The 24,724-nt window shown below is 41.2% G+C and overlaps 1 protein-coding gene across 6 annotated transcripts in view; it reads left to right on the top strand.

The window, feature by feature from the left end:
- The window catches only part of prkcz (protein kinase C, zeta), a 128,194-nt gene that overhangs the window by 49,530 nt on the left and 53,940 nt on the right, over positions 1 to 24,724 (top strand). For all 6 annotated transcript variants that reach the window (XR_004898942.1, XM_031310881.2, XM_036007901.1 and 3 more), the window contains 2 exons: positions 7,191 to 7,276; positions 21,479 to 21,610. Coding sequence is in view for 5 of the 6 variants with exons in the window: in XM_031310881.2 (XP_031166741.1) it covers positions 7,191 to 7,276; positions 21,479 to 21,610 (218 nt within the window). In the remaining variant the exon portion in view is untranslated. The remainder of the gene's footprint in view (positions 1 to 7,190; positions 7,277 to 21,478; positions 21,611 to 24,724) is intronic.

Genomic DNA, 24,724 nt, shown 5'->3' with positions numbered 1-24,724 from the left:
CACGTGGCACACAACTTCATGAGGGGAGGGAGGGGCTGGAGGCAGCTCCTCTGTGTGCGCTGTATAAAAAATACACCGTTGTATATACTGTATATACTATATTTTTACTTATTTAGCTGTCTAGTAAAGTTCAAAGACAGTGTTTAAAAAGTGCAATCCACATGTTTACATATGTTTATTACAGTAAATAATAATTAAATGTAAATACTACTAAGTGTGGTAAAGCCACATATTTGTTTTTATATTTCTACAATCTGCCCTTTAGTTTGTGTGATTAGTTTCTGACTTTCATATGAATGTTTACACCAGGCTTGGTCAGTGCTCAATATACTACTGTGACTGAAGTAGTTAAATAAAAGATGTCATTCATATAAATTCATGCATCACCTAATTTCATCATCACATACAGGCCTGGCCTCCAGGAAAGAACAGTTTGTTTAATCTATCTAATCTTGTGTTGTTCATACTATACAATGATTTATTGCTTGTCTTTGTTGAATAATACAGAAGACAAAGAGCTTAAAAAATAATCGCATATTGACTCGCAATCGCAATATTTTTGAAAAAACTCGCAATAAGATTATTTTCAAAAATCGTTCAGCCCTACCCGGGATCAATCCGGTCTACTTTACACAGCAGCACTGGTAGCAGCTTGTGATGATCCACTAATTAATAAATCGTCGCAGTCCAAAAGAGTAGCGATACATGTCATGTTTCCCGCCTTTCACATAGGTATTTTACATCCAGCATTGACACGCAGGACACAAGACCTATGGCAGTAAAGCAGGACCACACAAAGCCCTTTCAGACTCAATATAACTTGGACCCGGCCAGACCCAGATTCCAGGTCAGGTCTCCGTTATTAGTTACAGAATGGACAAGCGTAGACTCAACCTTTTGGTTAAAAAAATTTAAACAATGAGGCTTTAATCAATTTTTTTTTTTTTTTTTTTTTTTTAAGATTATTTTTTGGGCTTTTCCGCCTTTAATTGATAGGACAGCTAGGTGAGAAAGGGGGGGAAGACATGCAGGAAATCGTCACAGGTTGGACTCGAACCTTGGACCACTGCGTCAAGGCATGAGCCTCTCAGTATATGTGCGCCTGCTCTACCCACTGAGTCAACCCGGCCACCTTTAATCAATTCTTAAAACCTTTGCAATCTAGTTTCAAAATAAAGCTTAGCTTAGCTTAAACAGGCCCCCCTTCACACATTCAAATCCTGACACCTGTCCTAAGAACAGTCATACCTACAGATATCTGAGGGGTCTAGGTGAGACAACACTGGCTTTTCTATGGAAAAATAATTTCTATTGGAATGAAAACAAAAGACAGGGACCAGGAGAAAATGTGCAGTAAAGTGACTATAGATGTAATTTAGTCATTCCAATAAGTGGATATAGAGTTTAGTCACTCTTTGTGTTTGAAAACTCCCAGCATTGCTACATCGTGGCTCCTCGAGGTTGCGCTCAACACATGAATGAGGAAAACTTGAACATAAGTTAACAAGCCGAAGAGGAAGAGTTTTTTAATGGGATGCCCCATCCACGTTTAAGTCCTAAGTCTATAGTTGTGTCATTTTAAAAAACTTGTGCTGCAGAATTGTGCTGTTTTCTAACTGTTTGGACTTGCAGTGAATAAAGCGAGAAAAACTCTAATTAAACTTTTCACGGACATTTTGCATTCATAGTTAGACCGATATCGTGACATATCATCATAGGGTTGTCTAGCAATATATTGCTCATCGCAGAATTGCTGTATCGTGATATTATCAGTATCATGAGCCATGTATCGTGTATAGTATTGTGAGGTATGTGATTCCCACCCCTAGCCAAGATAATTCATGTGATATTCACCATTTAAACCCAGAGATTGATGAATGCGGTCTGTATGGCAGCCGAATACACATTTAGGATGGAAACATTCACTCATGTGTTTAAACCTTTTCTGTGTAACCACTCATATATTCGTCAGCACTCTGATTAAAGACACAAAGCTACGTGCTGCAAGTTACCACTTATGTAGTCACAACATCTGTTTCAATTAATTATTTAATCACAAACTGTATTTAGCATCTGATGTGGGCATCGAGGAAGTGTGAAGTGTAGGCTTACCTTCCTCGCACACAATGCCTCAGTGGCACATTGTGGGCCCCCCCCCCCATCATCAGTCACCCACTAATACGGGCACAGGGGAAGAAATGCTGGGTAACTATGGAAACACACCACAGTGAGTCTCCAAGGCAGGCGGCACTTTCCTTTAGAGGCCTTGAGTTAACAGGATTAGAGGGAATTCACAGAGGAGACCCCAAAGAGCACAGCCCCTTTGTGTCTCTCCTCTGCTCGCTTTCACTCTCTGATCTCCACTGCCCTGACTCAGAGACATATTGAAAGATACTAGGATCACAGAAACATTCCTCATGATGCAAAAAAGTCAGAATGTAGCTGTGAAGTGTACATTCAAGACAACAGAGGCCTCTATAGCAATGCCACTTCTGCTGTTTGTGGCCATACGCTACAATTCTAACAGCAGTTTTGCTACAGTTTTTCCCGTTAATCCTCAGTCAGTACCTCATGTACCAAGTGTCTGATACTGTGTTCAAATCCCTCTCTGTGACGGCCTATTTGCATACAGAGATGAGCACAATTTACATTTTGGCTGGGACAAGACCTGGCGAGATGTGCTCTCCAATATTGCTTGCCAAAATAAGGCGACTTGTAAATTTTTTTGTCTGGAGTCTGTCTGCAGTGCGTAGTACATTGTAGATAATAGCCAAGGGTGGTTGGTGATAGAGAAAGAAGAACAGATTATTAGGTTAAACATTAAAGAAGTCAGACAGAGTCCCCCTGTTAAAACCATCCGGAACAAGGGTTCACCCCTTGGCATGACAATCTAAACACATCTCTGCACCCATTGCCCAAGAGATAGACAGCGAATGTGATACACAGTATGTTTTGCAAAATGGTAGAATCCTTTTTCAGAAAAGCAGAAGGTTTGTTGTTAAGATGCACTTTTACTTGCAGACAATGCCATCCTGACATCCTCTGTGCAAACTAACAATAGCTTGTGTATGATGGGCTGTGGCAACCATAGCAACGGAGACAAAAAATGAGTGAGTGGAGGAGGATATCACAGCCGCACCCATCCCCATCCAACCAACTAGACTGGAAAACCAGTAAAGACAGTACAGGGGGAGGCACTGGGCGAGCAGCTAGTGAATAGTTAGTGGGAATCAGGAGGGCAACGCCTGATGTGGTTCAGCCAACCAGTTCACTTCATGCTGTGGTGGTTTTTTGTGGCCAACAGCAAAAGGCAACACATGAAAACTGATTATTTATTGATTTGTATGGCAGCCGTTTTATCAGTCAGCACTGGGAGCTGCATAACGGTTTGCTGCTTATGCACATGAACTACACTTCTCTATGCCCTCGAGTTTACACTTGAAGTTTACTTGTCACTGAAAAAAGAAAGAAAGTCTGTGGTACATACTGGGGGCGTGAAGTTTTAAACAAGTGGGCGTTTAGCAGACAGGGAAGGTTTTAATGAAAGATGCTATCGAGTTTCATTGTGTACAGGGTCCAAAATTAACTTTTTGGTCTATCTGCCAATGGCTGGTAAACTGAAAAAAAAAATGACCGGCCAAAATATTTTTCAAGATACGATGCCATTAAAAACAACGAGCAGGTCTTTCTTTGTCGAATACCTGTGGCAAACGCTGCAAGAAATAAATCACCGGATGTATTCTTTATGGTAGCTTATTTCATCAGTGCTTTAGGATTCATGTCTAGCAAAAAACATCCAGTGACATCCAGTAATAACAAATATGGTGTACCGCTTTACGCTAGTTTTAGAGGCAGATGTGGATCTTTTGGGATTTGACCTGTAGGGATGAATGTTTCCCATATTATCCTGAAATTGACACCTAACCTTTCTTTGCGACACACTATAATAACAATAAATTAAAATAAAGCTAGTGTCTGTGGACAAATGTCTCATTGATGCCACATCAGTCAATTTAGTTTAAGATCTTCCCATACAAACTTAGTAGTGTTCAGCAGTTCCATAGTGAATTTCTTGCATTTCTTGCATGCATCATGTCAGTGGACAATTATCACATGTTAACAAATTGGTCACACATCGACAAACCCTTTTATGTGTGTAACCTTGTTAGTCATAGCGAGTTACTCAACTCCTCTTGATGTCCACTACTGCTTGCTGTGTGATAGTGCATCAAATTAAATTATTTTCTTTTTTAAGTGACATCTAATTTAACACCCTGAAATCAAAATGTCCTGCTGCTAATAGAAATAGAATGGTTGCCTATAATAATTTCCTTGTTGAGTGATCATCTGCACACTGTAAGAGTAATGGACCACGATGACTAAGTAATATGAACAACATAACAGACATGATGCATGATGGTTATACAACTTGTAATCATGCCCTTTGACATGGGCGGATTGGACTATGGGCTGCCATGTTTGGCTGAACCTTTTTTGGTTATGGTTGTTTTTAGCTATACTTTTTTGAATTATATGGGATTCAGACACTACGTATTGAAATTGTGTTAGGAGTACATTTGGGACCGTAAGCCATTCATACTGTTGTGTCATGGTAATTTTGTCCGGCCCTACTTTTGATAATAGCTGAAACTACTGTTATCTGTTAATACATCAGTACTTTGTTAGTAGTACTATGTTTTTGAACATGAGACAGAACCTAAAAGAGGCCAAATCACTAACGTGAACTATGCCAACAGTAATAATGCTAAATAATGCATTCAAATGATCTTAGAAATTACATAAAATATGATTTGTAATTTGGTGAATGTGGCAAATTTTGGCAGCAATAATCTGTAGCATCAACCCCCTATCACAGGAAGAAGTCAGGTTTCACCTGATGGTTTAGATGGCCACAGTGGTGTAGTCTAGTTTTTTGTAGTGAGTATACTGTCATTTTTTCCCTCCCAGCATTAGACTCGCCCGTCCCAGAGCGACAACGGCATGGGTTTTTGGTAACGTTACCGCGTAAAGCATCAGCCTCAGCCTCATCTGGCTCATTTTCTGTAGATTCTGTAACGTTAAGGCCGGTTACACACTGCCTACGTGGCGTGAGCGTGTCAGCTGCGTGGCGTGTCCGTTTATATTTCGGCTCCCATGTTAATAGGTTAGAGCTTACACACTGCCTGCGTAATACACACGTCTCAGGTGCGGCTCGAGCCGCGCCGAAAACGCGTGCATGCTAGAAATAGGACCGACGCCTATTTTTGGAAGCGTTTCCAGGCAAAATAGAATAGGAAAAGATGCTTATATGTCATTTTGACACTAATACATATTAATAAATGACAGGCTGATGTTGAAAGTATCTAGGTTTTGATATAAATGCAGATATAAATGTAATTTAAAAAAAAGAAATTTTCTAATTGCACCTGTCAATACAGAACGAAATATTTCTATAGCCTATTTTGCCGTCAATACTGCCGACGTTGTCTTTGCTGTAATCAAATCAGTATATATTTATGTTTAACAGGATATTTCATTTTATCAATGGGAAACATACACATGTACAGACAAGGCTAGCAGCAGCAGCAGCGCTGCGTCAGACACGTTTCTGGTGTGTAAATCCACGCAGCTGACACGCAACAGAAACGCCACGCTCACGCCACGCAGCCAGCGTGTAACCGGCCTAACGTCTGCTGCAGTGTCATCCGAAGCGGCAGTATAGCTTCAGGGGCAGGCTTACCAAAACACTGAAAGAGTGTAGTTTAAATTTGCTTTTGTTTCATATATCTAGCTACTTTAGTGATTCACATTTCCTAATTTCAAATTTGCGCAGTGTTGTTGTTCCTAGGCGACTCGCAACACAGACGGGGGTGAATTTATGAACATAAGTGTGAAAGTTCTCTCACAAAACAATCATCGTTACGTAACGGTGTCCTTGCGTTTTTGTAAGTGGGTATACTGAAATCCTTGACCTTTCCTAGTGGGTATACTCTGTACACCTGCGTATCACGTAGACTTACACCACTGGATGGCCAGGGGGAAAGTTGCCCCTGAGGGGAGGGGGCAGCCAGGCTTCGCGCTGGCCCCTCCTGGAACTCTCGGGCATTCTCAGGTTTTCAAGGTTGCGATCGGTCCCACAGGGCGTGCCTTTTAGCAGGCAGCAGGGTGATGACGTCTTTGTTCATCCCCACTTGGCTGGGGAAATGGAAACGTGGTGACAGCGTTTTTAGTCGGTTGAATAAAGACTTCTTTTTCTCCGAGTTTGCTGGATGTCGGCCTTCAGCACGTTCGGTGCGGCTCTGGGATTCAGCGGAGTTCTGGGCCCGTCCGCATGGGCAGAGGGTCACAAACTCCCCCACTCCCCCAACCACTAATGATGTTATATCAGCCCTAATACTGTACATACAGAACATAGCTATTTTTCTTATAACTGACACTAATTAGGTTTAAATTATAAAAAGGCAGGCGATAAAAGGCCTATTTTTCTTAATCAATATTTTAGATCAGCAGAATGATAAAATAAAACGAATACCATAACGAATGAGCACAATCCCATCCCTGATATAGAATAATAATGTGTCTGATAGGTTTTATTTCAGCAGGTCATAATATTGATGAATCCCAGCAAACCTTTTGTAAGGGTGTAGAATCATTTTGAAATCGTTTGATATGACGAGAGAAGTTTCAGCTCACAGCTCATGTTTATGCCCTGCAGTTTATTAATAGCTGACTACATGCTGCTATTATAAATAGCAACACCTTCATGGTCTCATCTGAATAAAAGGCATTATGGAGCACTAATAAGTTCATTCTTCCATTCAAGAGAAGGAGGGATGGAGGACTTGAGGGAAGGAAGAAGCAGGGAAAGAAGGAGAAAGACGAAGGGAGAGGGTGAAAGAAGAGAGTAGACTGGTGAGTGAGGGAGAGAGGGCGAGGCCAACCGGCGCTTTGTGTTTGTGTGTGTATTTGTGTGTGAGCATGCGCATACATCGTAGAGAAACCTGATGTGTGTCTTCCCCTCATTTGAACTCAGACTTCTGGCGAAGGAAGAGGCTGCAGGACCTTTCCCTCAGCTGCCACTCCATCTCTTCCCCTCCTCTCCATCTTTTCCCCCTCTAGTGTAGCACACATCCATCCTCATTATTCCCTCGCCATGCTGTTACTCTATAACTGGTTCCTCTCTCTCCTAGAATCGATCTATCGCCGCGGGGCCAGAAGATGGAGGAAACTCTACCGAGTCAACGGACACCTCTTCCAGGCCAAGCGCTTTAACAGGGTGAGTGTCTTTAACTCTCGGTGATACACACTCCCAACTGGGGAGTACATGCAGTAATGCCTGGACAATGCTTCCGTCAGTTCGGTTCATTGAGCCAGTCTTCGCTGGGAAAATACAGGGATTATGACAAACTCTGTGTAGCTGGAAGACACAGGAAGTTTTAAAATGATGGTTTTTTTTAATATATTTATTGAAGGAATCGTTTATACAGGGGTTATACAGGATAACAATACAAGAGTTTTCCCTCTGGGTTTTCTGAAAATTTCAGCAACAAAACAACAACCCACCTCAAAGAAAGGGGGGAAAAACAAAAAAGCAAGAGAGAATATGATGATATTGATATATATATATATATATATATATATGATATGATAATGATATAATGACAGTCAACATAGCGCACAAGACAAATTCAGGAAAAAGAAAGAGAAAAGCTGCACACTCATGTGCTAGGGGTGTCACCCTGGCCGTTATTTGTCTCACACGCTGCTGTCCATTTGACCAGCAGAGGATGCCATATTTTTTGGAAAATTCTTTATTTGTTAGACATCTTATAGCGGAGTCTTTCCATGTGTAGTACATTGCCTAACTCTCTAAGCCGTTGCTGAAAAGGGGTTCATTCATCCAAGGTTTGGTGTATCTTCAGAATTCTAAAGACTCGTTTCGAGATGTTTAAATGCTTACTGGAATTCAATGCGTTTTAGAATGAACAATTTGACTTTCGATGTAGAATGAATGAGCAAAACAATAGGAAGTTTCTCTTGTGTTTTCGGCGGTTGGCACAGAATAAGTTAGCATTTTCTAGGAGCAGTTGATTCAAGTGTTGTTACATCTGTAAGAATTAAATCAACCTGCATTGATCTCATCCATACACGTTTATGTTTGGAATTGATTCTAGCTTTGACAAAGGAAGATAACATCCCCATTCTTAATCCAGCCTTTCAAGCTCTGATGAGCTTATAAACCATCAATAAGCACAACACCAGACCTAGTTGAATCATTTGAAAAGAAATCTGATTTTGGCAGCTATTCATAGTCTGAAACCAGGCTTCTGTGTGTTTGTTAAAGTGCCCATATTATGAAAAAATCACTTTTTCTGGGATTTGGGGTGTTATTTTGTGTCTCTGGTGCTTCCACACGCATACAAACTTGGAAAAAAAAACCCATCCATGCTGTTTAGAGTGAGATACGGTTTCTGAATGTGTCCTGCCTTCAGTCTCCGGGTGAGCTGGTCAAAATCTGCACGGCTTTCTATGTCAGTAGCCGAGACGAGGTGGCTAACCGTAGCATGATAGCTTGTTCTCAATGGCAAAACACTGCTACAACACACACAAGTTCACCATAATCTACAAAAGAACTACTTACATGTCCCTGTTCTGCAGGTGTGCCCTCGTTTAGAAGAAGTCTCCCGGCTAATCCTGCCTTGTACTGACCGAAGTTGGAGAAACAGCTAGCTAGCTGATGTGATCCTTACCTAGATACTGCGCATGTGCGCCTCCCAACAAAGATGGGATAGAAGTCCGATGCCTCACTCTGTAGCTAAAACAGAGAGCTCAACACACAGGGTGAAAAGAGGAGCTGCAGCAATGTGCAGTACAACAAAAATATGGTGTTTTTTGAAAATGAAACCATGTAAATCTATTCTGATATAACCTCTAAATACAATTATGAACCTGAAAATGAGCATAATATGGGCAATTTAAAGCATCTGAAAGAAAATAGGGTCAGAGCATGAAAGTTCTTTTGTGACTTTGGAAAAGATTTTAAAAAACCTTAACTGAGGATCCATTTTTTTTTTTATCTTATCGTCTTCATCATAAACGTCTACCACTGATTAAGGTCATGAGACGCGGATGTAAAAAGATAGTAAGTGGACCTTCAGTAAAGATTTTTAAAAAACGCTAAAAATGTGGTTTATTTTGTATTTACAATGGTCCTAGGAATTACATATTGGACTGTTCTGCACCTCACAGTTTAGTGTCCAATGCCAATCTTCAGTGCCAATGCAGAACGTAGTCAAAACCCATACACTTAATGCTCCCCCTTTTTATTAACCGTAACCTTAACCAAGTGTGTAAGTTGGCTTACCCTGAAGACACCTAAACCATAACTTATTTGCCAAAACCAGGATCTTTTCCTTAACATCAACCATACTAGTTGTTTCCATGTGCGCATAACCCTGGGTTTTACAGAATAGTCCAATATCGTTCTTTTCTGTTGATGGGTCGGACATGTGATATGTAATTTAAGAAAAGAAAAAAACACTTCTGTTGTCGATACCCTGTGGTTCGCCAGGTCCTTCTGCACTGTGTTTGAGAAGCATCTGTTGACGGTGATTATTTCCAGTTCAGGAAACAGTCAGTTGCTTTGATTAGATAAACTACTCATAATCATAATTTTTCGCTTACTAATTATGAGTGTGGTTTTAAATCAGTGCGTTTCTGTGGATTATCAAGTACAGTATGTCATAAACATGCTGCCTTTGATAGGTGCATAATGTATTGGTGCATAATTGATGGTGTCCTAGTTCTGCCTTGTTTAGCAGGTGTCTCATCTCATCTCTCAGGTCCATGCCCCACACACACACACACACACACACACACACACACACACACACACACACACACACACACACACACACACACACACACACACACCTGAATGCACCTGTGGGTTTTCATGATTTCCCTGATAAAGATGAAGAGCTCCAGCTGCTCACCCTGCTTGCCTGAAACAGGACTTTAAACGTTAAAGTGTTCTTATTGTGTAATGCACTGTGGCCACTCTGGAAGGCAGAGGATGCTGATGCTGAAGATGAATGCTATTTCAATCAGGCCTTAAGTACCTAATGTGTTTTCTCTGAAGGGGAGGAAAAAAGATCAGGTTCTGCTGCTCTACCTTTGTGTTGTGGCCTCTCTTTTCGTAAAGCATATTAGCTTTAGCCAGATCATATCATATTGTGAAAAGGATATGTTTTTGTTGTTTGTCTTCTAAGGTGTGTCGCTCAGCATTTAGTTCACTCTAGCTCAACAATTACAATAATAATTCCTGTCAGTTAGTGCCATAATACTTTTTAAAGACAGCACAGATGCAAGATACAGGGTTTAAAGCCATTTCAAAGATACATGTAATGGCTTTCATCTTCACTGTTACCATTTCCCTGGTTAGTGAAACAGCTCTGAGGATGAAACATCTGCCCTGGCTGCTATAGTCTTAATGTCTAGACCAGAAAGTGGATGAGCTCAGTGCTCGGCATCTTGCTGACTCAGCACACACACACAGCCAACATCTACACCTTCATGTGGCCATTACTACTGATGCACTGTGGAGCATGGCTTACTCAATAAAAGACATATACTGTAGGTACATTGTACATTAGTACTTTCAGCTAAACCAGCAATCATAATGACTGGACTGCTGCTCTTTACTTGTTACTTTATGCTGTTTAGATGTCCTAACTCCAGTTTAACTCATCATTTTCAACCCAAAATACATCTTAAACTACCAATTTGCTTTTCCAAAGAGCATATATTTTGGAGGAAACTTAATTCCAGCCTTGATGATATTCTCTGGCAATGTAATTTTTCTTCTTCTTCCAATTCAGGACGTGTGAGACATGACATGAGATTGACATCTATCTTCTCATCTCAAATACGGTGTTTTGGTTAAATATTGATTAAGTCAATGCTTCCTGTCTCCTGCTTCAAGTCAGAATTGACTTTTTCAATATTAAATTAAGACAACTGTTATTCCCTAACTTTAAAGCTTTAGTGCATAACTTTTTGATATTAATGAACGTCCGTTACATTCAAGTCATTGCCAAATGAGTTGCTACAAAGCTAATTAAGACACACAACTCTCTCTGTATTTCTCAGTATGGCTATGTTCAGAAGATTGTGTGGTCCGGTGACTTTCCCGCGCAGAAACTCAAGTTTTCGTGAAGATAATGTCCTCTTCTGAAGAGTCCATCATGTTTTTTCAATCCTCCGTGTCCTCCTTGGCTAGTAGCAGCTGTGTGGAGGAGGGGTGGGGGCGCGTGCACAATCACGGAAGGCTTGTATCATGTGGACGCACAGACGGTGTTGTTGTCCTTACTTAGAATTTCTCATGGGGGTGGCAGAAACTACGCACTATAGCTTTAACTGAGTGCTTTGAGTTTCTGAAACAGAACCACAAAAACACTAATCATGCTTTAGCAGCTCTCAGAGATTATAGGGAATTAAAAGAAATGGGTTGACAGTGAACATTTTGCAGATTTGTTCCATATGAATGTACCAACATTACAAAACAGATTTGCTAATGCATGCGGATGTACATTTAAAAAGAGAGAACTGAGTGGTAATTTTGCAGATATCTATGGATATTGTTTTATTGTAGATTCATAACTTAGCAGTAAGTGTAAGCAATTGGGTTTTCAGACTGGGATTTCTCTGACTGTTGTTGCTATGACAGCTTCCAGGCTTCTGGTTGGTTCACAATGCTGTCCTCAGCATATAAATAAGAGAAGAGAAGTAGGTCAGGTTTCTCCTCCCTTCTCTCACTCCATCCCTGTCCTTCCTCTCCATCTCTACACGTCTGTCTCCATCTCTCTCCTCCCTCCTCTCCGTCTCCCCCTGATGTTGCAGTGGAGAAAGCGGCTTCATGGCTCTCTCTCATTAGACATAATGGGGTCTCTTTAGCTCCTGTTTCCCACGGGATGAAGCAGAATTCAGTCGTCAATGCTGGCCGTTTGCCTCCACAGCCCTCTCATGCTTCAAGTTAGAAAAACCAAACAAAAAGTCATGCTGTTCCAAGCAGGCTGCTGAGGGGAAATGTGTTAAATTCTACCACTGACAAGGGATTATCAGAATGATAAATGAAGTGAGCTGACGCACAAAAACAATATCCAGTGATGTTCAGGCTAGGGATCGACCGATACTGTTTCTTCAAGGCCGATACCGATACCAATTATTAACAGTTAATGAAACCGATAACCGATATTTGGAACCGATATGCATTTACAGTGAAAATGAAAATCTTTGTTCATCTTACTGTTACAAACTCCAACACAAAACTTTGTTTAAATGCTTTAAGCAATTATTTAAAGAATTAGAAACTTTCAACATAATACCCAGTAACAGAGAGTCAGAGAGTGTTGTGGGGGGGACATTACGTTAGACTCAGTGGGGAGTGAAACCGAAGCAGAGGGACAGACACAGAGCTGTAGCCGAGCCAAAGTAGACCACTTTTTAATTCCTTAACTTTATCGGTTATCAGGCAAATAAAACGCCGATACAGATATTCTGCAAACTGCCAAAAAAAAAAACCAGCCCGATAATCAGCAAGGGCCAATAATCGGTCTATCCCTAGTTTAGGCCACATATTTACCCTTAGATGATATATTTTCAGTCCCATTGGTCTTTTTTCTGTTTGTTAGACAGCAGAATATCACAGAAGTTGCTCATCTGGATCCAAATTAGGTTTAAAAAAATTAAAGAACCATTAAAATAACAAATTAGGAGCATTGTGCACCCTTGGCCGAGGTATGTTGTCTTGGTGCTCTCTAGTCTAGCCTTTTGTTGACCCCCCTGCCATCCCTTTGCCTCGCCGTAATGATGCTGGAGAGTGGGGCAGAGAGTTGTTCCCCATTTCTGTCAGTGTTGGATAGCAGCTTTTACCTTTCCTTCCCCAGCAGGGGGTCACAGCATGGAGTTCAAGCTCCGGGTTTTAACCACAATAAACTACCGCAGGATCAGCCAGTTGGGTTAGTTTTTTCATCACTGTTCACTGGGAAGCTATCACAGGTTTACAGCCGAATGGAGACATAGGTATCTGTATGTTGTGAATTCATTCTATTGTTTGGAAATCATTGAATGAATTGGCACATGGGTTATAGTCACTGTTACCGGCTGATGAATCCTAACGCCTTTGGTGATTCCCTGACTTTTCATTTCGCGCCACCAGTTTGTCCAACACTTTCCCATTCCCATCAACCTCAGCTTGTGCTTTGTATTTAGTGCTAATCACAAGATTTGAATCGTGTCTTTTACCTCTTGCCCGGGGTCTCTCCGCTGCGTCGCCAGCTCACAAGCTGTCATCACAGGCGAAGACTTCTGCCTCGCGACGAAAGCTTCTCAAAGACGCTGTGATCAGGCGCTCTGGTGGCCTCCGCTGCCTGGACCGCAAAAATGAGTCTATGCCTCAACGTCAATCTTCCCCACTGAGTAGGCAATCTCCCTCTCCTTCTTCTCGTCCATGAGACCGGCACTGAATGTTTTCTCCCCAATACCGACCATCAAAGCACAACAACTCTTCGTCCTCTTTTTCCCCCCACCACTATTATTATCGGTGACTCCATCACACGGGGCATACGATTTTTTAATGCAGTCACACACTGCTTTCCCGGAGCCAGGGTTGCAGACATTCTGATTAAACTTGTGGACCTGGGTGCCCGGATAGCTCAGTTAGTAGAGCGGGTGCCCATATATAGAGGTTTACTCCTCGACGCAGCGGGCCCGGGTTCGACTCCGACCTGCGGCCCTTTGCTGCATGTCATTCCCCCCTCTCTCTCCCCTTTCATTTCTTCAGCTGTTCTGTCAATAAAGGCCTAAAAATGCCCAAAAAATAATCTTAAAAAAAAACTTGTGGACCTGATACCCTCACTCCCAACCTCCATCAAACGTGTTGTGGTCCATTGCGGAGTTAATGATACCCACTTTCGTGAAAGTGAACTTACAAAACAGGCTTTTAACCTTCTTAATGATTCGTTGAAGAGCACTGGAAAGTGTGTGTTTTTTATTTCTGGTCCACTTCCGTCTGTTGGTCGCGGAGCGGGACGTTTTAGCCGACTCCTCAGCCTTAGCACTTGGCTTCAGTCTGCCTGCAGGCTCCACAACATAGGTTTTATTGACAATTTTTATTTGTTTTTGGAACGCCGTTCTCTTTTTAGCAGAGATGGAATTCACCCCAATAAACGGGGCAGCCAAATGCTCTGTGGTAATCTTCAGCACGGGTTCCAGACTCAGACATGTGACTGACTGTTTACATCTTGTGCACACATGCACAAGCACATGCCCCAGTCACACCCATCTTCCTCTACAGCAGTAGAAGCATACCTTACCCTTGAGAGCTCCCCCTGCAGGCCCCCCTTGTCAGTTACTACCTACTCTCTCTTGTCACCTTCTATAAACACCCACCTCATGAGCTGCTCCGATCATCACGGAGCTTGTCTAATGTTAGAGCATGACTCACTTAAGAACAAACCCCACACAAGTCAGGGAACTGGTCCTCAGTCCAACAGGGCAATCAATTTTTATACCCCCACCTCCATTATCATTCCCACAAGAATTACAAACATCCGAGGACATCATCACTCGCCTGGCCGCAGAAGACGAGGAGTCAACTATGGTAATCTCCGTTGCTTTGACTGTTCAAATGATCAAATAGGATCAGCGCGGGCTGTGGATACAATCCCTGTCAAATTCGCATTGTTGAATGTGCAATCACTTTTCTATCACGTGATCTAGACTTTTTATTTGTTATGGAAACTTGGCTGCATGTTGGTGATCTAAGCCCTTTCACTGATTTCTCCCCTGGTGAGGGCCAAATCTGGCCCACCACCAAAATGATTAAAAGTCAAGCCAAGTCAAGTTATTTATAGAGCACATTTAAAACCAACCTAGGCTGAACAAAGTGCTGTACAAAGTTATATTATGTTATAAAAACAAAGGAAGACAATAAAAATATAGACACAATGAACATCATACAAACAACACACTTCTATACAAATGTCCCTAAACTAAATCATACGCCAAAGAATAAAAATGCGTTTTAAGACGAGACTTAAAGATCTCGGTAGAAGAGAACCTAATATGAATGGGAAGTTTGTTCCAGAGTCTCGGGGCCACAACGGAGAAGGCACGATCACCCTTTGTTTTCATCCAAGACTGTGGAATAGCTAAAAGAAACGGATTAGACAATCTTAGGTTCCTGGAGGAGTGATGTAGGGTAAGGAGATCAGCAATATATAAAGGGGCCAATCCATGTAATGCTTGTAAACAAGTAACATTACCTTAAAATCAGAGCCCTGGAGCCCTCTAACCTTTACACCCGGCTGCCTGTCTGGTCTCTGATTGTATGGAAGCTGCATTGGGTTGTGATGGAAATAAATATGGTTGATATTTCTGTTCTGTCATCCAGTTCTCCTCTGCTGCTGTAATGGCCTGATTTCACCGCACACATTGATTGCAGTTGGTCAGTTTGTTCTGATGAGTTTTCCTTGTCAGAGGTAAATCAGACAGCAAATCATTTCCCAGCATATTAGGCCACTCAGTTTCCAGGCACCCATATGATGTGTAATGCTGTCTGCTGGGCTGAAGGGAGGACTGTCAATCGATAAAAGCTTTTCTCATCTACTCATCCCCTTTATTTCCAAGCTGCAGGCAGCAGCAGGACTCTGGACCTCCACAATCAGTGCTTTCCGATGGCAAACACATGTAAAAGCAGGATGCACTCCTTATCTGTGCTAGTTTCAGTCTGGTGGCTGCTGTGTAGTAACGTTTGACACTTTGCCCCAAAATATAATGACTTGATTATGTTATTTCTGTTTATCCTTTTTAAGGGACTGCTCGTATTGTTTTATGTCTTTAAAAATGTGGTGAAGTTTTTTTTGTAGCAAAATCGGCACTGGTCAGACTGGACTTTTGCTGCATTACATGTCATGTCTTGTAGACAACTCTTGATATGAATATGTAGATCTTATGAATAAGAATATGCAGTATGAATATAAATCCTGGAGTTAATGTTAATGTAATCCCAGAGTGGAGCAGACTCTGGGATTACATTTGCATCTCTTGCAGCACTGAGCAGCGGGCAGATGTCCAGCTAGGCCAAAGACGTCACTGACGTAACTCACTCTGAGGCAAGGCCAGCCAGTGCATCAATTGAATTGTACTTCCACTGTTCATGTTTCTTGTACAGTTGAAGGTTTTCCTCGGGCTTTAAGTTGTTCCTGGTAAATTTCCTTTTTTTCTGTGGAAACGGGAGTTACCTTCCCCAACTGAAGTTTCAGTATTTATTAGAATATACTTCAAATAGTACAACAATTCCTGATGGCCTATCATCATTTTTACGCCTCCACCCAGGCGACAGCTGTGGCAGGATATCTCAGGAACGCCTTGAGGGCAATTTTGGCACAGACGTCCACTTCGACTAAAGGATGAACTGATTAGATTTTGGTGGTCAAAGGCCAAGGACTTTGACCTCACAAAACACGTTTTTTGTTAATACCTCAAGAATTAATATGCTACTATGACAATAAACAATCAATTTTATTAAATTTCTTGAATTTTTCACATTTATTATTGGAGTCTGGGCAGACATGGATGTAAACAACAACTTCAGTGTTTTATTCACTCAAGCTGTTCAAGCTCTGCATTCTTTCACTGTAAGCAAGCAAGATTTCCCCAAGAGTTTGGATGCATGTTAAGTAAACTGTCTCCCAGTAACTCAGAACACCCGGTGCTTCCTGGTCTCCTCCTACGGAATAATAGGCTTTAAATAAGCTAGAAAACAGTGTGATTTCGTTGTCTGGACTTTAAACCTGCGTTATTAATAAGAGCTGAAGTTTCAACACACAGTTTAGCCTTTTAAGTATAAAAAAAAATCTTTGTGGTGATGCAACAAATGTACAACTTGGCTGTCCTCAAAGAGCTCATTAAAGTTGGTTATTTTCTGAAAGTAGCAGTACATGTATAATTGTATCTAGCTGTGTAACAGCAACCAACAGATAGTATCTAGTAGAAGATATCAGTGTATAGTATTAACAAGTTATCATTGACATTATGGCTAGTTGAGTAGTTAACTAAAGAAACAAAAACGTACATTGTTGGTTAACTAAGTTGACTGTTTTCAACCTACATCTCATCAATTTTACATTATCATTCTGAGTTGGTTGGTTAGTTGATTGGTTGGTTGATTGATTGATTGATTGATTGGTTGGTTGGTTGGTTGGTTGGTTGGTTAGTCCACCACTTTGGTCCAGAGTTTGTTGGAGGGATTAGCATGAAATATTGTGCAGATATAAAAGGTCCCGAAAGGATGACTTACGTGACGTCAGTAATCCTCTGTACCTCCAATACAAATCAACATCATCATACATGGGGTGTAATCTATCCCGGAGAACGCGTTTATGGAGGACTTTGCACCTACTGAGGGCAAGGTGTACAATTTAAGTTGTAACTTAAGTCTACATTAAAACTATCTCAGCTGGTGCAACCCTCAAAGTGTTCGACCTAAGTTAGAACTCACGTTCAAAGTAGTCTACATTTGAACTTAACGCAGAACTGGTGCAAACCAGTGCTGGTGTTTTCTAGCCTGTCCAAAGCCTGACGCAGTGACTGATTACTCTCCGGTTGTGTGTGGAAAAGGAACAGGACAAAAGCGTGTGATTAATTTATAAATGTACGCCTTAACCTCTATGTAAAGTTAGACTAGAGATACTGAAGGAAGCCTTTGAAGACTTGCTGAAGCATTTCCATGGCAACAGAGCACTGACTGGGACTCTTTGTTCTTTACACTGTCAGCACAAACACACACACACACACACACACACACACACACACACACACACACACCCTGTGAATGAATGTTGTCGATACAACAAAGCACACGCACTGCATGTGTTTAGTCTCCAGTGAGACATTTGGGTGACAGATGTATTGATGTCCAAGGGACTTTGTCCACCCTTTGGTACTAATATAGCAACGTTACGAGACAAGCTAAAATCAACCACAAAGAAAGAACCAGTCAAAGAACAAACACTCTAGAGTCTTTGTTATGTAACAGAGAGTGAACCTAAGTCTGTTTACAGCTTTACAGTAGACATCTGTGACCAGGCGTAATAATATATACTGTATACAGAATAATAGTTTATAGAGCATAGCAGGGTTTTTTTGAGCGGGGGCAATGAGTCTGTGTAACCTTTTTTACAATTTGAAAAAATAAACAAAAATATATAGCCTGACGTCATCATACTCAGATCTACAACCAATCAGAGCAACGGAGACAGACGTCACAGAAGCTGCAAGTCAAAGGCAGGCTTCGACAGAGCAAAGGCAGAGGCGGCAGTTTCAGTTACTGTTGATCATCTGTGCATCATCGTATGAAGCCCGCCCTGACCATTTGATTGGTCCGAACAGCTCTGGCTCGAGCATAGTTGCTGCACAACGGATCAAGTCCGGACCGAACTTCCCGACCTCAAATGTGGGCGGGGCTAAGTTCGGCTGGCATCCAGGCTAAAAAATGTGTATTATGCTTGAGTAAATGAAACCCTAGTTGTAATAAAACTGGTTAAAAAATTACATCCATCCATCCATCTTCTTCCGCTTATCCGGTAACGGGTCGCGGGGGTAGCAGCTCCAGCAGGGGACCCCAAACTTCCCTTTCCCGAGCCACATCAACCAGCTCCGACTGGGGGATCCTGAGGCGTTCCCAGGCCAGGTTGGAGATATAATCCCTCCACCTAGTCCTGGGTCTTCCCCGAGGCCTCCTCCCAGCTGGACATGCCTGGAACACCTCCCTAGGGAGGCGCCCAGGGGGCATCCTTACCAAATGCCCGAACCACCTCAACTGGCTCCTTTCGACGCGAAGGAGCAGTGGCTCTACTCCGAGCTCCTCACGGATGACTGAGCTTCTCACCCTATCTCTAAGGGAGACGCCAGCCACCCTCCTGAGGAAACCCATTTCGGCCGCTTAAATAAAAAATTACATTAATATTTAAATAAAGCTGAGATTAAAAGATTAAAAAAACTGAGATTAGCTGTCAAATTCAAGTTAATTAGTTATTCAGGCTGTTTGGTAAATTGCTCTTAAACACATTTAGAGAGGATTTGAATTGCTATTTTTACTCTCAGTTCTTATCATTTTGGTGCTGGTGATTTTCCTTTGGGGCTGGGTAAAACCTCAGTGGAGCGAGCCAAAAATTCCTCTATGCAGGAAAACCCCTGGATAGAGCTTGGGCAGTACAAACAAGTCAGAAAACTGTAATGTAAACATATACTGTATTTTCAGTTTGTTGTAGCTTGTATAGTTTACTTGACTCAATGACACAATCCATACGGACTCAACCATGGTATGAAACTAACACTACATGTTTAAAGACCTCTACAGCAGAATTGAAAGATGTGTTTGTAAATGCTTTATTTTACAGGTCTGTATATTTCCTGGAAAGAACCATTTCACTTTGAAATAATTATAGGCAATAGGTACACTTCCAATGGATGACTCAAATTAAAAGATAAGCTGGTGTGAGTGTGATAAAGTCTTTTTGTCAGTGCACAACCGGTCAGCTGAACATGCTGAAATGTAAAAATGTGTCTACAGACAAACAATTTAACATATGTACAACATCATTTTCAATAATTAATAGTTTCCAATAACAAATGGATGAGGAACTCATTTTTGCTTGGGTTTAAGGGGAGCAATTTTTTTTTTATCAGAGAATGAAAGAAATCCACCACTTTGTCGCTATTTTCACAAAGATTTACCAGATCACATACTTCTTTCATGGACACCTTCAAGAAATTATTATAAACATAATGCACACACATACAGCTTTACCAATATGGGTTTTTGGAATTTAATTTATATGTGGTACTACTAATCTGTATCATTTATTACTCAAAAATGTGTGAATTCATTGATACATTCACAGACACCCTGGGTCTACAGATACCCTATTAATCTAAAATCTAAAAAGAAAGAAACATTATGAAAAACATAAATGCAATACATATATAATGTGTCAAAGGTACTGGGTATTATGTGAAAATTGAGGTTGACTCCAGAGAATGTAGATAACTAAACTAAATTAAATAAATGTGGAATAAAGACGCGTTTTAAGGCCCTGACACACCAACCCGATAATCGGCCGTTGGACAGTCTGGCGAGGTCGGTGACTCGAGTCTGTTTTGGTGTGTTCCGTGCCGTCGTCCGTCGGAGGGGCCGTCGGCCTTCATTTGGGCCGACCTGACTTGCTGGGTCGGAGGGCGGGCAGTCGGACTCATGACCAACCTGATTGGTGGAGTGCTAACCCGGAAATGGCGAGCGGGATGAGTAACGAACACCTCTCAAAATCTGACGAAAATCTTTTAAACTGACCTTTGTCGATCTGAAATGAAGACAGATTCAGCAACTGCGTGGCCTATTTCCCGCTTAAAATGTTTTCAGAAACACGTTTCAGTGAACTATTGTTTTAAAATCGTATTTCGAAGAAGCCGCCATTATCGGTCAGCTGGAGAAGCCAGACCCACGTGATGCGTTCGTCACAGAACGTATGCTCAAGTCGGCGTCGCTTTGGTGTGTTCCGAGGCACTTTTTGGACCTCGGGGAGCCGACTGATCAGTCTGACTGCCTTTTCTGCCGACGGTCAGCCGTCGGGTTGGTGTGTCAGGGCCTTTAACCTTTTTTTTCGTTTAAAGCTGCACTAATTACAGCAAAGGCAGCTACATGTATATTCAGTGGAAAAAGCTCTGATAAAGCCACTGTGCACTACCTGCTCAGCAGCAAACAGCAGACAGACACAGGCAGCAACTAGCTGGTGAACATAATGGATCATGTAGCAGCTAAAGAGACAGATATTTGACTCAGCGGTGTTCGGAACAAAAATAGACCTGCGTTAAACAATACAATAATGCAAGTACAAATGTGCAATAAATCTGATGTTTGACCTCAGCTGGAAAAGGGTTCCCCTGTCGCCTGTCATGACCGCCTATCACATTCGCATATTTGTGAGTGGTTAGTGTATTCATAAATCCTTGATGAAAACTCAGTTACAAAAAGTTTGATAATCCTTTATTTATTTTTTATTTTATATTGCATATATTTACACGACAAAACTTTTTTTGGAGCAATTAAGTTTGCGCTAGAAAATACAAGATAACATGTAAAAAAACATATGCACACTCACACCCACACACCTCACTCACGCCCATGATCACATACACATTATTACCCATGCTATAAATAAATACCCTAAACAATACACATTACAAATTATATAAATAAATACTTATATGTATATATACACAAAGGTATTGCACAGAGTCATTATTGCACAGAGTCCATTATTGCATTAAGCCTGTGATTTTTTTAGTGATTGTATCGGTAAGTGTGTGAGTTAAAGACTAACCTGTGAGTGTGTCCTGTCCTGTGTGTGTCTTACAGAAAGCCTACTGTGGCCACTGTAGTGAAAGGATATGGGGGCTGGGCAGGCAGGGCTACAAGTGTATCAACTGCAAACTGCTGGTCCATAAGCGCTGTCACAGACTCATCCCTCAGACCTGCCAAAGGCTTATGGTGAGTATTCACAAACTGTACAGGTATTTGTACATACATATTTTTTTTTTTACAGTATGTTTGTTGTTGAGCTGTGTCAAAGGGAGATGTTTTTTGTTACTTTGTGACGGAAAATAGTACAAAGTTTCCATCTACCTACCAGCCTGTCATATCCGACAGCAACGCAGTCTCTCAGCACAATCTGAAATCACGCTTACGTGTGTCGACATGAATGATGCAGATTACAGTCCCTCCCTGGAACAGTATTATGTGACAATAGCACACGTTCTACACATCTTGTATACTTATTGTCAATGGTGGAATGTAACAAAGTATTTTTACTCAGGTACTGTACTTAAGTACAAATGTTGAGGTACTTGTACTTGTCAAGCTGTGACAGCTTTAGTTACTAGTTACTTTACAAATTACAAATACGCACGTAGTTTATAAAATACTATGTTTTATTATAAATGAAACTACCCAACAATATACAGGCCTACAAGTCCATCTGGAATGATTAGACCATTAAACACTTACTTGATTAACAGAACAGTTTGGATCGTTTCCAAGTTCTAAAATGTGAGGATGTTTCTGCATTGAGTACTTTTACTTTTTATACTTTAAGTACATTTTCATCTATGGGCCCTATTTTAACAATCTAAGCGCACGGCGTGAAGCGAGCCTAGGCGCATTTTACTAATTCACTGTTAAAATAACAATGAAATGCTGCGTTATTGACTTTAGACCAGGTTTTTGTTGGTCACTGGCGCGATCATTTCCCGCTGCCTCAAGATAACAATACGCCAAGAATTCACCTGAACACACCTCCCTGTAAGACCAGCACGCCCATGGGCGCAAAGATGGGCGCAAGTGCATTTGCTATTTAAATGACGCGGGCGCTGGACGGGAAATTGACAACTGCGTCGGTCTTAAACTAGCAAGACTGACAAAGTCACAAAGTGCTTTACATGCAGCAAGTTTAACAATTTACAATCATACAAACATAAAAACAATGATAGTTCAGTCAAGTGAAAGCTTGTCTGAATAGGAGTGTCTTCAGCTGTTTTGTAAAAGAAACAATAGAATCGGCCACACGCAGCGACAGGGGGAGGGCGTTCCACAATCTGGGAGCAACTGCCTGAAAGGAGCGGTCTCCCCGAGTTTTAAGGCGGATTTTTGGGACCATGAGGAGATTTTGACCTGAGGAACGAAGCGTGCGGAAAGAGGAGTAAGGGGTCAACAAATCAGCGATATATTTCGGCGTCTGTCCATTTAGTGCTCTAAAAGTTAAAACTAAAATTTTATAATCAATTCTGTATTTTACTGGAAGCCAGTGGAGAGTAAACAAAATTGGTGTAATGTGTGCCCTTCTGTTTGTTCCTGTTAAAAGCCTGGCTGCTGCATTTTGCACCAATTGAAGACGGCTCAGAGAAAATTTATTAAAACAAGTAAAAAGAGAATTACAGTAATCTAACCGTGAAGAAATAAAAGCATGAATGATCATCTCCATGGTGACTCACAGTGGGAAGCTTCTTTTCATCAGTAGAAATAGAATCACAGCTCTGATCTTACTCTTTAAATGCCAGGCTGACCGTTTGAAATCATCTTCTGTGCAAGGAACATTAATTACGTTCATACGCTGTGCTGTGGGTTGCCCTCTGTACTTTTGGATAGGGTTGGGTACCATAACTCGGTTCCACTATGGAACCAGTTCCTACACAACCGGTAGGAATCGGACCGGATTAGAACGCAAATTTTGGTTCCTCATTTCGGTTCCACTTAATGTGTCGACTGCAATATTTATCCTCTGTCGCTCCGAAACGGACGTAAAAATATCACACTTTCTCTGTAGTCTACCATTAGCTAGGTGCCGTAAATGTAGGCTACTTTTAAAATGCCATATTTTCCCTCTGGGCTCACCAAAACGGACGTAAAAGCATATTAACCATTCACTCCACGTCATCACTAGTAAACATATTACATCTTTGATGTCATTTTTCAGTTTTTCAAGAATCGGTTTAGGAATCAGAATCGTTTTAAAAGTACCAGTTCGGCATCGAATAGTAAAAATCCAAACGATACCCAACCTTACTTTTGGGTTGAAGTGTTTTTCTGTTTTATTTTGGACAGAAAAATAGTTAGCACTTAAATACTTGTCCTCAGTAGCCCTGTGATCCCCATCTCCCTGTCACTGTCAGCATTCATTTGTTTGAATGAATGTGTAAGAAATGTATGGTGCTGCCGTAGTAGCACAGACATATTGACGAGAGATCAATGCATTCGAGCACAACACAGATAAAGCTATTGGTACACTTCCTGTTTGTCTTTCTGCAGCTCCTCCTCACATTCTTTTGAAACGATGCAACAAGTTTAGTGACAGCTAACCGGTGTGCTCCATGTAATCAATCCATTCGACCACAAAGCAAGCATCTGACCAAGCACAAAGATCACAAATCCAAACTCAAATCAATGTAGCTCTGGTACTTAGCTTACTTTGATCACAGCCAGCAGTGGAAGAAGTATTCAGATCCTTTACTTAAGTAAAGTATTAACACCACATTGTAAAAAATACTCTGTTACAAGTAAAAGTCCTGCATTGAAAATGTTACTTAAGTCAAAGTATGTAAGTATCATCAGGAAAATGTACTTAAAGTCTTAAGGAAAAGTGCTCAATGCAGAAAAATCCTCACATTTTAGAAACTGGAAACGATCCAAACAGTTCTGTCAATCAACTAAGTGATACATTTGCTAATCATTTCAGCTGGACTTGTAGGCCTGTATATTGCTGGGTAGTTTAATTTATAATAAAACATCATATTTTTTAAACTATGTGTGTTTTGGGTGCAAAAATCTTAATTCGTGAATTAACTAGTAACTAAAGCTGTCAGATGAATGTAGTGGAATAAAAAGTACAATATTTCTCTCTGAAATGTAGCGGAGTAGAAGTAGAAAGTGGCATGAAAAGAAAAGACTCAAGTAAAGTACCTGAAGTTTGTACTTAAGTACAGTACAAGTAAATGTACTTAGTTGCATTCCACCACTGATCAAAGCATCAACTCGACATCTTCAGTATCAGATGACCCCCCCCCACCCCCCCTGTGAAACCTCCACATTATCATTAGAGTCTGGGAGCAG

Source organism: Sander lucioperca, chromosome 12 (genome assembly GCF_008315115.2).
Source record: "Sander lucioperca isolate FBNREF2018 chromosome 12, SLUC_FBN_1.2, whole genome shotgun sequence".
In the NCBI taxonomy this organism is placed as follows: Eukaryota; Metazoa; Chordata; class Actinopteri; order Perciformes; family Percidae; genus Sander; species Sander lucioperca.
This window is presented reverse-complemented; position numbering and strand designations above follow the sequence as displayed.